Here is a 13,510-nt window from a genome sequence, read left to right on the forward strand (position 1 = left end):
AATTAAGGTATAAATGAACCAGTGTTCCACCATGATAATGATAAAATATCATACTCATAATTATAATAATAAAAAGAGAAATAATTCTGATTATAATAATAAAAAATAACAATAAAATAACAATAATAATAAAAACATAATATTTATGCATTGCATTTGTATTACTGTCAATATAATTATATTCATCTGGAAATGTAATACAGACAGTCATTATATAGTTGTAGAATTGCAAATCAATTCATATTATAACTATATCCAATGATCAGTAATTTTCTATGTGGGTTGTACTCTTTGCCCTATAAAAAATAAAATGAGCGAGCAGAGAAATAAAATACATTCAGGTGATGACAGCACTGTACTGCACTACCATAGCAACCCAATTGGTTAAAACTGTATGCGGGCATTATGCTGGATCATACCCCTTGCTCTGATGCACCTTGTGCGTTCATTTACAAGTTTGGGACTTTGGCACCTTGGCCAGGGACTTCTGAACTATCACTGGTGTCAGTTATGAATGTGAGCAGATTTGTGCACATGAGCAGTGCCTCAGGAGGCCATCACGTGGTACAATGTGCCCACTGCTCGGGTAATAAAGTGATACGGACATCCCTGTTTGGGCAGCTGAATGTGGTTACCTTTGAATCAATCTCTTTCTTCCGATCATTTTGTCCTTTATCTCCATCCTTGTTCTCCAGACTCTCTTTCCTGATGTCATTTAATTTCACCATAGGACAAAACATAGCAAGTCAGAAATTCAAAATGAATGTTCATAGGGGATAAGTTGCATTTGAAAATACCACATAAAACATAAAAAGGAAAGTACATAAAATCATAGCTGCACAACCGTAGGCTATTTACATATCTACAGTATTCTAACAGCAACATATGGCACAACTAAAGCTGGCCGTACACAGGCTGGACTGATTGCTTGGGCTAATCACCCAGTAACTGGATCTCCATCAGACACATGCAATTTTGTATGGACAAATCCTAACTTCAGAACTCTAAATCTGACTATTAGAGAAGTCATACAATGGGGCTGATTCTGAGATGGACGCAAAGCATGACTTACTACTTTATGCTAACCTAAGTTTCTGTAGGGCTAATATAGTGCCCTCTGTTTTTCAGTCCACAGCGGCAACCATCATTAATAACGGCACGTGCACCAGCCCTATGCTAGGTGCAAGAGATCCATCTGAAACAGATTTCCCTTCTTTGTACGCATGACTAGCACGGAACTCAAGCCGCACTCCCACTAGAGAACCGTTCCGTGAGATCGCATTGCCGTCACCCAGTTCCCACCCTGAAATGTCCATTTTATGGAAAGACAGCTCCTGCAAAGATCGCTCCAACTCAGAATAACATGGAGTTAGGAAAAAATTAGTAAAACCCATCCAACTCCAACGGACCATAGTTACCATCCGTCCTCACCAACATCTTATAGATCCTAAGCAGGGTGGACTGCTGTGAGTATAGTAGAGTATATGGGCACCTTAACAATAAACAACTACTGGATTATAGATTTATATATCAGTTGCCATATAAACAAAAGAGATAAAGCATGTTGGATAGGAGGCTTAGGGGAAGGAGGGTGGAGGCCATAGAACTCTTATTAATGCTTGAAAAGCAGTGACATTCTAAAGCCGGAGACACAGGGCCTGATTCAGTGATGTACGCTAACACAATCGCAGCTGCTATCCAGTACACAGCTTCTGTGCGAATATATGCTAATGCATGCAGCCGACTGGAAATAAATCAAGACGCCCACCGGCAGCTTCGCAGATCCAAGTAAGAGCGTACAAACGCGCAGTGGTGGTCGCATATGCCTCGATAATTGACCAATTGAGTAACACTATGACTGCACAGAATGGGTGTGGGAACAGAGGCACTGGCGCCAGTCGCAGTAGTAGGCTGAGACACTCCCCATAAACAGCCGCGACACGCCTGTGTTTGCACACACCTCTCACTGGAAATGGAATGTCACCCCATTCAGGCTGGGCAACGGGTTGGACCCAAATGCTTAGCAGGCAAATCCAGGAAATTGGTATGCAATAACACTATATAACCTGGGTCCTGGGCCTCGCAAGCCTATGAGCCCGATAGCAATGACACCCCCTGCACCCACTATAGCTATGCCCATGGCTCCTTATGTGTATAAATTACTAAAAGGGCAGCATATCAGTCTGTGGGCGGGATGTAGGAAAGGTAGAAATGTAGTCAAGCGCCCAAATGCCAGTTTGACCGCAATTCTCATATGCACCAAGCCCTGGAATGTGATGCACTCCAGGGCTTGGATGCGGTGGGTAACGCCATCTTCCTGATGGTGTTACCGTTTAGAATCCTACGGGCTTCTATCGGGAGAGTGCTGTGAGAGGGATCCAATCGGATCCCTCCCAGCACACCCCCGCGGCTCATGCGCAGAAGGACGACAGAGGGGGTTCTGGGTTATAGACCAGGAGTCCCTCCATCGCAAAGTGCTGCTCATACCGAGAAAGCCGTCGTTTGCGGTGTTCGTCATGCATACCGGCGTTGCTAACGCCGACATGCATGCGAAGGGTGGCGACATGCATCGCATTCGCATCCCGCCATGTGTGTGGCTGGTTTAAAATTTGGAATATTACTCTGTGTGTGACCAGATAGTAATATTAATTAGCCTAACTTAGACAAGACTGATCACAGCTAATTTGACTATATGAGTTACAGGACACTTGTTCTTTGCTCCATGGTATTAAATGCCCCATGTGGATTTATTGTCTCCAATTTTGATCAATTCAGTCAATGAACATACAGATGCTAAAGTCTAATCATTATTCACATTAAGAGGACTTTATAATGCCTACATCAGGAAATAATGTATTCAGTGTCTACTTATATGGAGGACAAATGTATTGAACACACAAAATATGAAAAAAGAAGACTGTATGAGCTTTGCATTATACAGATGTGCATTAGTATGGGCCGTAAATTGCTCCTCCCACCTGTCATTGTCCGTCAGTTCCCACGCTGTGCTCCAGCATTGGGGCACCAGCTTCAAGCCTAGAGGAACCTTGAAAGCAAGCGTCACTCTAAGCTGAAGGCAAAGATTGAGCCAAATTTAAGTGAGAGGTGGGAGGAGTAATCACTCAGCAGTAAAACGCAGAACCTCATGAGATCTAAAGCAGGATCTTGTGAGGTCTAGAGAAGGATCTCACAAGGTCAAAAGTAGGATCCAATGAGGTCTAAAGTAAGATCAATGAGGCCTAAAGCACAAATACAATCTTGTGAGGTCTAAAGTAGGATCCTGTAAGGTCTAAAGTAGGATCCCATGAAGTCTAAAATAGGTTCCCGTGAGGTCTAAAGTAGGATCTCACAATGTCTAAAGTAGGGTCCTGTAAGGTCTTATGCAGGATCTCTTGAGGGCTAAGGTAGGATCCTGTGAAGTCCAAAGTAGGATCCCATGAGGTCTAAAATAAGATCCTGTGAGGTCTAAAGTTCTAAAGTAGGATTTCACAATGTCTAAAATAGGGTCCTGTAAGGTCCAAAGTAGGATCCCATGAGGTCTAAAATAAGATCCCATGAGGTCTAAAGTTCTAAAGTAGGATTTCACAATGTCTAAAGTAGAATCCCGTGAGGTCTAAAGCAGAATTTTGTGAGGTTTAAAGTAGGATCCTATGAGGTCTAAAGTTATCACAAGAAGTTACCAGAGGGCACTGATGAAACCAGGCAGGAGAAACAGGACATTTATTTTATCTGGCATCTGAGGGATCTGTTACATGTAACCTGATTGCTGCACAGATACTTTATTCCAACAATGGGCCTGATTCAGACCCACTCGCGAGCGGCTGTCCGCTCGCAAGTGGGGCGATGTTCTGCACTGAGCATGCGCACGACGGAGGGAGCTCCGTCGTGCGCATGCGCCAGACGCGACGAGCGAAGGACTTTCCTTCGCTCGTTGTGTCTGATCAAAGGGGGCGTGCTGTCGATGTTGATTGACAGCACGCCCCCTTTGGTGGGCGTGCCGGGGGCGTGCCTCCCTGACGGGGGCGTTCCTAAGGGAACGCCTCCCGTCAGAAGCCGGCCCACTGACATCACTAGTGATGTCAGTGGGAGTGATTTTGGCTCTGATAGAGCCAAAATCACTCCGGGCCTTGCGGTTGAAAACCTCAACCGCAGGCTCCGGCTTGCAGTTTCGATGGTCGCGATGGTCAAGACCATCGCGGCCATCAAACTGCATGCTCGTATAGGCTGTGGGTGGTGACCCACAGCTATACGAGCGTCCAGGAGGACGCTCCATAGTTATGGAGGACAGCCCTCATTCAGAGCGTGCGCTCTGCTCAGAGCATACGGCTCTGAATGAGGGCCAATGTTCCCTATATTACATGAGCTATATTTTTGGGTAGGTGGGTTTTGTTGCAAATATAGGGAGTCTGTGGAGAATTCTCATCTTATTCTGAATCTATGAAGAGCTGCACAGCATGACTTCTATTGTTTTGCCTGTGAGTTTTAGTATATGTTAATTTTATTTTCTTTATTTGCAAAGGCACAGTGCAGGTTCTATTATTTTATATTGCACATGTAATTTATAGTATCTACTTAGTGTCAATGCTTTTGTCCTTTATACTGAATGTAATATTTTTTACACTTTTACTGTACAAGTAGAGAACTGAACAGCACCATCTTCCTTACAATGGGCGTAATTCTTAGCTAGGCGTTGCTGGTCCATTCTCTTTTGACCAGCTAAAATATAAATTTAACCTCAGTCAATAAGTTTCTTTTGCATTTTTAAAGAGGATATCCAATCACAGTATGCTCCAGACTCTGCCGGTAGAGGGGTGAGAGGCATTATTGGAACACACATATATCATCATTCAGTCCATCAGCCTCCTGTCCAGCAGAGGTGGGCTCCCTAGCAGATGAGCAGTGGGAAGAGACTGGCTAGCAGATGTGTCAGTGTGTTCCAGAGAAAGACTGATTAAAGTCAAACTTGGGTAGAGCTGAGGAGAAGGCACTGAGGCAGTGAGCAGGGGAAGACAAAGTAGACTGTAAAAGGTATATTTACTAAAGTGAGAGTTTTTAGAAGTGAAGATTCTACTTAAACATTTAACTAGCACCTTATAGCAGATAATAGCTAGAATCTTATTGGTTGCTATGGGCAACATCTCCACTTCTAAAAACTCTCACTTTAGTAAATATAGCCCATAGTCCTTTAAAAAGAACACTGACGTGTATATAGATTCTGGCTGTAGTATTACGCATCAGTGTCCATTTTGGGACATCAACAACTGTTGCTCTCACTCTAAAGGCCCGTATCCACTAGACGCGAAAAATTAGCGATTGAACGATTAAAACATCGTTATTGTTCAATCTCTCATTAATCATGCAGTAATCGTGCATTAAAATGCAGCTGGTCATTGTCAGCATTTGTCTTCATCTGAACATGCAGGCCAACCTGTTGATATCGACAGGTTGTGCATGTTCCGGGATGAAGGAGGGTCCTGCACTGAGCGACATATGGTTCAGTGTAGGCACATTATCCACAGCACAGGATAGTGAACGATTACAATGTTGTAAACATACAGCCTTTCCACTCTCGTGTAGTGGATAAGCACCTTAAGGCTGACTCAGCCCGATGATCAAACAGCAAGTGATATACAAGTGATGTACTGCTCCCTGGACGCAAGATAGACAAAAGTGAGAAAACACTTACACTTTCCAGTGGACAAGACCAAAGTTGTGACCAATCACTTTTGTTCCTAAAAATATTAACACAGTCTGTGTGCTAAGCTAAAGACTATATAAGAGAGGCCATATATCCAAAAGTATTGTTTGCATCCTATTGTGACAGTTTACTGTATCAAGGAGCTGTTACTGATTAATGTAACAGACAAGCACCTACTTCATTTCTACAGGATTTAAGTGTCCCAGCTATGTGTCCCAGCTATGTATCCCAGCTATGTGTCCCAGCTATGTGTCCCAGCTATGTGTCCCAGCTATGTGTCCCAGCCATGTGTCCCAGCCATGTGTGCCAGCCATGTATGCCAGCCATGTATGCCAGCCATGTGTCCCAGCCATGTGTCCCAGCCATGTGTCCCAGCTATGTGTCCCAGCCATGTGTGCCAGCCATGTGTGCCAGCCATGTGTCCCAGCTATGTGTCCCAGCTATGTATGCCAGCCATGTGTCCCAGCCATGTGTCCCAGCTATGTATGCCAGCCATGTGTCCCAGCCATGTATCCCAGCTATGTGTCCCAGTCATGTGTCCCAGCTATGTGTCCCAGCCATGTGTCCCAGCCATGTGTCCCAGCCATGTGTCCCAGCTATGTATGCCAGCCATGTGTCCCAGCCATGTATCCCAGCTATGTGTCCCAGTCATGTGTCCCAGCTATGTGTCCCAGCTATGTGTCCCAGCTATGTGTCCCAGCTATGTGCCCAGCTATGTGTCCCAGCTATGTGCCCAGCTATGTGTCCCAGCTATGTATCCCAGCTATGTGTGCCATGGGATGCAGTCTGGACACCAATGGGCGCTGTCCCGCCCTCTGAAATCCCGACACTGGCAGCCCAATGGGACTAAAGATAGGCGTTGAATCAGTAGCCCCACTACAAAATACCGACAACTGGCATACCGAACGAAGGTAAGTCGGGTGTCTTAGCATCTAGCCTCGGGGGGGGGGATGGGCGGCAGGGGTTAGGTTTAGGGACTCCTGGGGGGGACTTAGGGATAGGCACCCCCGCGGGATGGTGAGGGTAGGGAAAGGAGGGGTTAGGCACCACTAGGGGGGGAGGGGTTAGGCACCACTAGGGGGGGAGGGGTTAGGCACCCCCCGGGAGGGTTAGGTTAGCGTGCAGGGAGGGGGGGTTACATTTATTCACTGACCAGGGGAGGTTAGAGATAGGCACCACTAAGGGAGGGGAGGGTTAGGTTACTTACTAGCCCCAGTCTGGAATTAGGTTCCGCTGTCGGTATTTGATCCGGCGGCTATTCAGCCGCCGGCATTAAATATCGATTCCCTATGCCAGCTATGTATCCCAGCTATGTGTCTCAGCTATGTAGCCCAGCGGAATCAGTATGAATGACTGACGTCAGCCCGGCGGTTCAAATCCCGACGCCGGCAGCCCGATGGGTGAAAATCCCGACAGCGCATGTAAGTATACTATCCCTACCCCTCACCCCCCTAACCCTCCCTTAGGGGTGCCTAACCCTAACCTCCCCCCTAGTGCCTATCCCTAACCTCCCCCCGTTAGTGCCTAAACCTAACCCACCCTCCCCGCACCCTACACCTAACCTTCCCGGGTGGGTGCCTTACCCTAACCTCCCCCCTAGTACCTAACCCTAACCCACCCTTCCCCTAGCATAGCCCCATAGCCGGGGGGATGCCTAACCCTTAGTCCCCCTGGTGGTCCTTAAACCTAACCCCTCCATCCTCGGCTAAGTGTATACTCACCTCCGGCAGAGGACGTCGGTATTTCGACACTTATGTTAAATCCCTTGCCGGGATTAAAGTGTCGGGATTGGGACGGGTGGCTGCATAACTACATCCCATCCCAGCTATGTATCCCAGCTATGTGTCTCAGCTACTGTATGTATCCCAGCTATGTGTCTCAGCTACTGTATGTATCCCAGCTATGTGTCTCAGCTACTGTATGTATCCCAGCTATGTGTCTCAGCTACTGTATGTATCTCAGCTATGTGTCTCAGCTACTGTATGTATCCCAGCTATGTGTCTCAGCTACTGTATGTATCCCAGCTATGTGTCTCAGCTACTGTATGTATCCCAGCTATGTGTCTCAGCTACTGTATGTATCCCAGCTATGTGTCTCAGCTACTGTATGTATCCCAGCTGTGTGTCTCAGCTACTGTATGTATCCCAGCTATGTGTCTCAGCTACTGTATGTATCCCAGCTATGTGTCTCAGCTACTGTATGTATCCCAGCTATGTGTCTCAGCTACTGTATGTATCCCAGCTATGTGTCTCAGCTACTGTATGTATCTCAGCTATGTGTCTCAGCTACTGTATGTATCCCAGCTATGTGTCTCAGCTACTGTATGTATCCCAGCTATGTGTCTCAGCTACTGTATGTATCTCAGCTATGTGTCTCAGCTACTGTATATATCCCAGCTATGTGTCTCAGCTACTGTATGTATCCCAGCTATGTGTCTCAGCTACTGTATGTATCTCAGCTATGTGTCTCAGCTACTGTATGTATCCCAGCTATGTGTTTCAGCTACTGTATGTATCCCAGCTATGTGTCTCAGCTACTGTATGTATCTCAGCTATGTGTCTCAGCTACTGTATGTATCCCAGCTATGTGTCTCAGCTACTGTATGTATCCCAGCTAAGTGTCTCAGCTACTGTATGTATCCCAGCTATGTGTCTCAGCTACTGTATGTATCCCAGCTATGTGTCTCAGCTACTGTATGTATCTCAGCTATGTATCTCAGCTACTGTATGTATCCCAGCTATGTGTCTCAGCTACTGTATGTATCCCAGCTATGTGTCTCAGCTACTGTATGTATCCCAGCTAAGTGTCTCAGCTACTGTATGTATCCCAGCTATGTGTCTCAGCTACTGTATGTATCTCAGCTATGTGTCTCAGCTACTGTATGTATCCCAGCTATGTGTCTCAGCTACTGTATGTATCTCAGCTATGTGTCTCAGCTATAGTATGTATCCCAGCTATGTGTCTCAGCTACTGTATATATCCCAGCTATGTGTCTCAGCTACTGTATGTATCCCAGCTATGTGTCTCAGCTACTGTATGTATCCCAGCTATGTGTCTCAGCTACTGTATATATCCCATCTATGTGTCTCAGCTACTGTATGTATCTCAGCTATGTGTCTCAGCTACTGTATATATCCCAGCTATGTGTCTCAGCTACTGTATATATCCCATCTATGTGTCTCAGCTACTGTATGTATCTCAGCTATGTGTCTCAGCTACTGTATATATCCCAGCTATGTGTCTCAGCTACTGTATGTATCCCAGCTGTGTGTCTCAGCTACTGTATGTATCCCAGCTATGTGTCTCAGCTACTGTATGTATCTCAGCTATGTGTCTCAGCTACTGTATGTATCCCAGCTGTGTGTCTCAGCTACTGTATATATCCCATCTATGTGTCTCAGCTACTGTATGTATCTCAGCTATGTGTCTCAGCTACTGTATATATCCCAGCTATGTGTCTCAGCTACTGTATGTATCCCAGCTGTGTGTCTCAGCTACTGTATGTATCCCAGCTATGTGTCTCAGCTACTGTATGTATCCCAGCTGTGTGTCTCAGCTACTGTATATATCCCATCTATGTGTCTCAGCTACTGTATGTATCCCAGCTATGTGTCTCAGCTACTGTATGTATCCCATCTATGTGTCTCAGCTACTGTATGTATCCCAGCTATGTGTCTCAGCTACTGTATGTATCCCAGCTATGTGTCTCAGCTACTGTATGTATCTCAGCTATGTGTCTCAGCTACTGTATGTATCCCAGCTATGTGTCTCAGCTACTGTATGTATCCCAGCTATCTATCTCAGCTACTGTATGTATCTCAGCTATGTGTCTCAGCTACTGTATGTATCCCAGCTATGTGTCTCAGCTACTGTATGTATCTCAGCTATGTGTCTCAGCTACTGTATGTATCCCAGCTATGTGTCTCAGCTACTGTATGTATCTCAGCTATGTGTCTCAGCTACTGTATGTATCCCAGCTATCTATCTCAGCTATGTATCCCAGCTATGTGTCTCAGCTACTGTATATATCCCAGCTATGTGTCTCAGCTACTGTATGTATCCCAGCTATGTATCTCAGCTACTGTATGTATCCCAGCTATCTATCTCAGCTACTGTATGTATCCCAGCTATGTATCTCAGCTACTGTATGTATCCCAGCTATCTATCTCAGCTACTGTATATATCCCAGCTATGTGTCTCAGCTACTGTATGTATCCCAGCTATGTGTCTCAGCTACTGTATGTATCTCAGCTATGTGTCTCAGCTACTGTATGTATCCCAGCTATGTGTCTCAGCTACTGTATGTATCCCAGCTATGTATCTCAGCTACTGTATGTATCTCAGCTATGTGTCTCAGCTACTGTATGTATCCCAGCTATGTGTCTCAGCTACTGTATGTATCCCAGCTATGTGTCTCAGCTACTGTATGTATCCCAGCTATGTGTCTCAGCTACTGTATGTATCTCAGCTATGTGTCTCAGCTACTGTATGTATCCCAGCTATGTGTCTCAGCTACTGTATGTATCTCAGCTATCTATCTCAGCTACTGTATGTATCCCAGCTATGTGTCTCAGCTACTGTATGTATCTCAGCTATCTATCTCAGCTACTGTATGTATCCCAGCTATGTGTCTCAGCTACTGTATGTATCTCAGCTATGTATCTCAGCTACTGTATATATCCCAGCTATGTATCTCAGCTATGTGTCTCAGCTATGTATCCCAGCTATGTGTCTCAGCTACTGTATGTATCTCAGCTATCTATCTCAGCTATGTATCCCAGCTATGTGTCTCAGCTACTGTATGTATCCCAGCTATCTATCTCAGCTATGTATCCCAGCTATGTGTCTCAGCTACTGTATGTATCCCAGCTATGTATCTCAGCTACTGTATGTATCCCAGCTATCTATCTCAGCTACTGTATGTATCCCAGCTATGTATCTCAGCTACTGTATGTATCTCAGCTATGTGTCTCAGCTACTGTATGTATCCCAGCTATGTGTCTCAGCTACTGTATGTATCTCAGCTATGTGTCTCAGCTACTGTATGTATCTCAGCTATGTGTCTCAGCTACTGTATGTATTTCAGCTATCTATCTCAGCTACTGTATATATCCCAGCTATGTGTCTCAGCTACTGTATGTATCCCAGCTATGTGTCTCAGCTACTGTATGTATCCCAGCTATGTGTCTCAGCTACTGTATGTATCCCAGCTATGTGTCTCAGCTACTGTATGTATCCCAGCTATGTGTCTCAGCTACTGTATGTATCCCAGCTATGTGTCTCAGCTACTGTATATATCCCAGCTATGTGTCTCAGCTACTGTATGTATCCCAGCTATGTGTCTCAGCTACTGTATGTATCTCAGCTATGTGTCTCAGCTACTGTATGTATCCCAGCTATGTGTTTCAGCTACTGTATGTATCCCAGCTATGTGTCTCAGCTACTGTATGTATCTCAGCTATGTGTCTCAGCTACTGTATGTATCCCAGCTATGTGTCTCAGCTACTGTATGTATCCCAGCTAAGTGTCTCAGCTACTGTATGTATCCCAGCTATGTGTCTCAGCTACTGTATGTATCCCAGCTAAGTGTCTCAGCTACTGTATGTATCCCAGCTATGTGTCTCAGCTACTGTATGTATCCCAGCTATGTGTCTCAGCTACTGTATGTATCTCAGCTATGTGTCTCAGCTACTGTATGTATCCCAGCTATGTGTCTCAGCTACTGTATGTATCTCAGCTAAGTGTCTCAGCTACTGTATGTATCCCAGCTATGTATCTCAGCTACTGTATGTATCCCAGCTATGTGTCTCAGCTACTGTATGTATCCCAGCTATGTGTCTCAGCTACTGTATGTATCCCAGCTATGTGTCTCAGCTACTGTATGTATCCCAGCTATGTGTCTCAGCTACTGTATGTATCTCAGCTATGTGTCTCAGCTACTGTATGTATCCCAGCTATGTGTCTCAGCTACTGTATGTATCTCAGCTATGTGTCTCAGCTACTGTATGTATCCCAGCTATGTGTCTCAGCTACTGTATATATCCCAGCTATGTGTCTCAGCTACTGTATGTATCCCAGCTGTGTGTCTCAGCTACTGTATGTATCCCAGCTATGTGTCTCAGCTACTGTATGTATCTCAGCTATGTGTCTCAGCTACTGTATGTATCCCAGCTGTGTGTCTCAGCTACTGTATATATCCCATCTATGTGTCTCAGCTACTGTATGTATCTCAGCTATGTGTCTCAGCTACTGTATATATCCCAGCTATGTGTCTCAGCTACTGTATGTATCCCAGCTGTGTGTCTCAGCTACTGTATGTATCTCAGCTATGTGTCTCAGCTACTGTATGTATCCCAGCTGTGTGTCTCAGCTACTGTATATATCCCATCTATGTGTCTCAGCTACTGTATGTATCTCAGCTATGTGTCTCAGCTACTGTATATATCCCAGCTATGTGTCTCAGCTACTGTATGTATCCCAGCTGTGTGTCTCAGCTACTGTATGTATCCCAGCTGTGTGTCTCAGCTACTGTATGTATCCCAGCTATGTGTCTCAGCTACTGTATGTATCCCAGCTATGTGTCTCAGCTACTGTATGTATCTCAGCTATGTGTCTCAGCTACTGTATGTATCCCAGCTATGTGTCTCAGCTACTGTATGTATCCCAGCTATGTATCTCAGCTACTGTATGTATCCCAGCTATCTATCTCAGCTACTGTATGTATCTCAGCTATGTGTCTCAGCTACTGTATGTATCCCAGCTATGTGTCTCAGCTACTGTATGTATCCCAGCTATGTGTCTCAGCTACTGTATGTATCCCAGCTATGTATCTCAGCTACTGTATGTATCCCAGCTATCTATCTCAGCTACTGTATGTATCCCAGCTATGTATCTCAGCTACTGTATGTATCCCAGCTATCTATCTCAGCTACTGTATATATCCCAGCTGTGTGTCTCAGCTACTGTATGTATCCCAGCTATGTGTCTCAGCTACTGTATGTATCCCAGCTATGTGTCTCAGCTACTGTATGTATCCCAGCTATGTGTCTCAGCTACTGTATGTATCCCAGCTATGTATCTCAGCTACTGTATGTATCTCAGCTATGTGTCTCAGCTACTGTATGTATCCCAGCTATGTGTCTCAGCTACTGTATGTATCCCAGCTATGTGTCTCAGCTACTGTATGTATCTCAGCTATGTGTCTCAGCTACTGTATATATCCCATCTATGTGTCTCAGCTACTGTATGTATCTCAGCTATGTGTCTCAGCTACTGTATGTATCCCAGCTATGTGTCTCAGCTACTGTATGTATCTCAGCTATGTGTCTCAGCTACTGTATGTATCCCAGCTATGTGTCTCAGCTACTGTATGTATCTCAGCTATCTATCTCAGCTACTGTATGTATCCCAGCTATGTGTCTCAGCTACTGTATGTATCTCAGCTATGTGTCTCAGCTACTGTATATATCCCAGCTATGTATCTCAGCTATGTGTCTCAGCTATGTATCCCAGCTATGTGTCTCAGCTACTGTATGTATCTCAGCTATCTATCTCAGCTATGTATCCCAGCTATGTGTCTCAGCTACTGTATGTATCCCAGCTATGTATCTCAGCTACTGTATGTATCCCAGCTATCTATCTCAGCTACTGTATGTATCCCAGCTATGTATCTCAGCTACTGTATGTATCTCAGCTATGTGTCTCAGCTACTGTATGTATCCCAGCTATGTGTCTCAGCTACTGTATGTATCCCAGCTGTGTGTCTCAGCTACTGTATGTATCTCAGCTATGTGTCTCAGCTACTGTATGTAT

General features: G+C 45.1%; 1 protein-coding gene across 1 annotated transcript in view; it reads right to left on the bottom strand.

The window, feature by feature from the left end:
• Positions 1 to 13,510, bottom strand: part of CACNA1D (calcium voltage-gated channel subunit alpha1 D) — a 417,969-nt gene that overhangs the window by 135,110 nt on the left and 269,349 nt on the right. Inside the window, 1 exon segment of the mRNA XM_088478679.1 lies at positions 636 to 705. Coding sequence (XP_088334805.1) covers positions 636 to 705 — 70 coding nt within the window.

This window comes from Taudactylus pleione, unplaced genomic scaffold, assembly GCF_031769625.1.
Source record: "Taudactylus pleione unplaced genomic scaffold, aTauple2 ptg000217l, whole genome shotgun sequence".
Classification (NCBI taxonomy): Eukaryota; Metazoa; Chordata; class Amphibia; order Anura; family Myobatrachidae; genus Taudactylus; species Taudactylus pleione.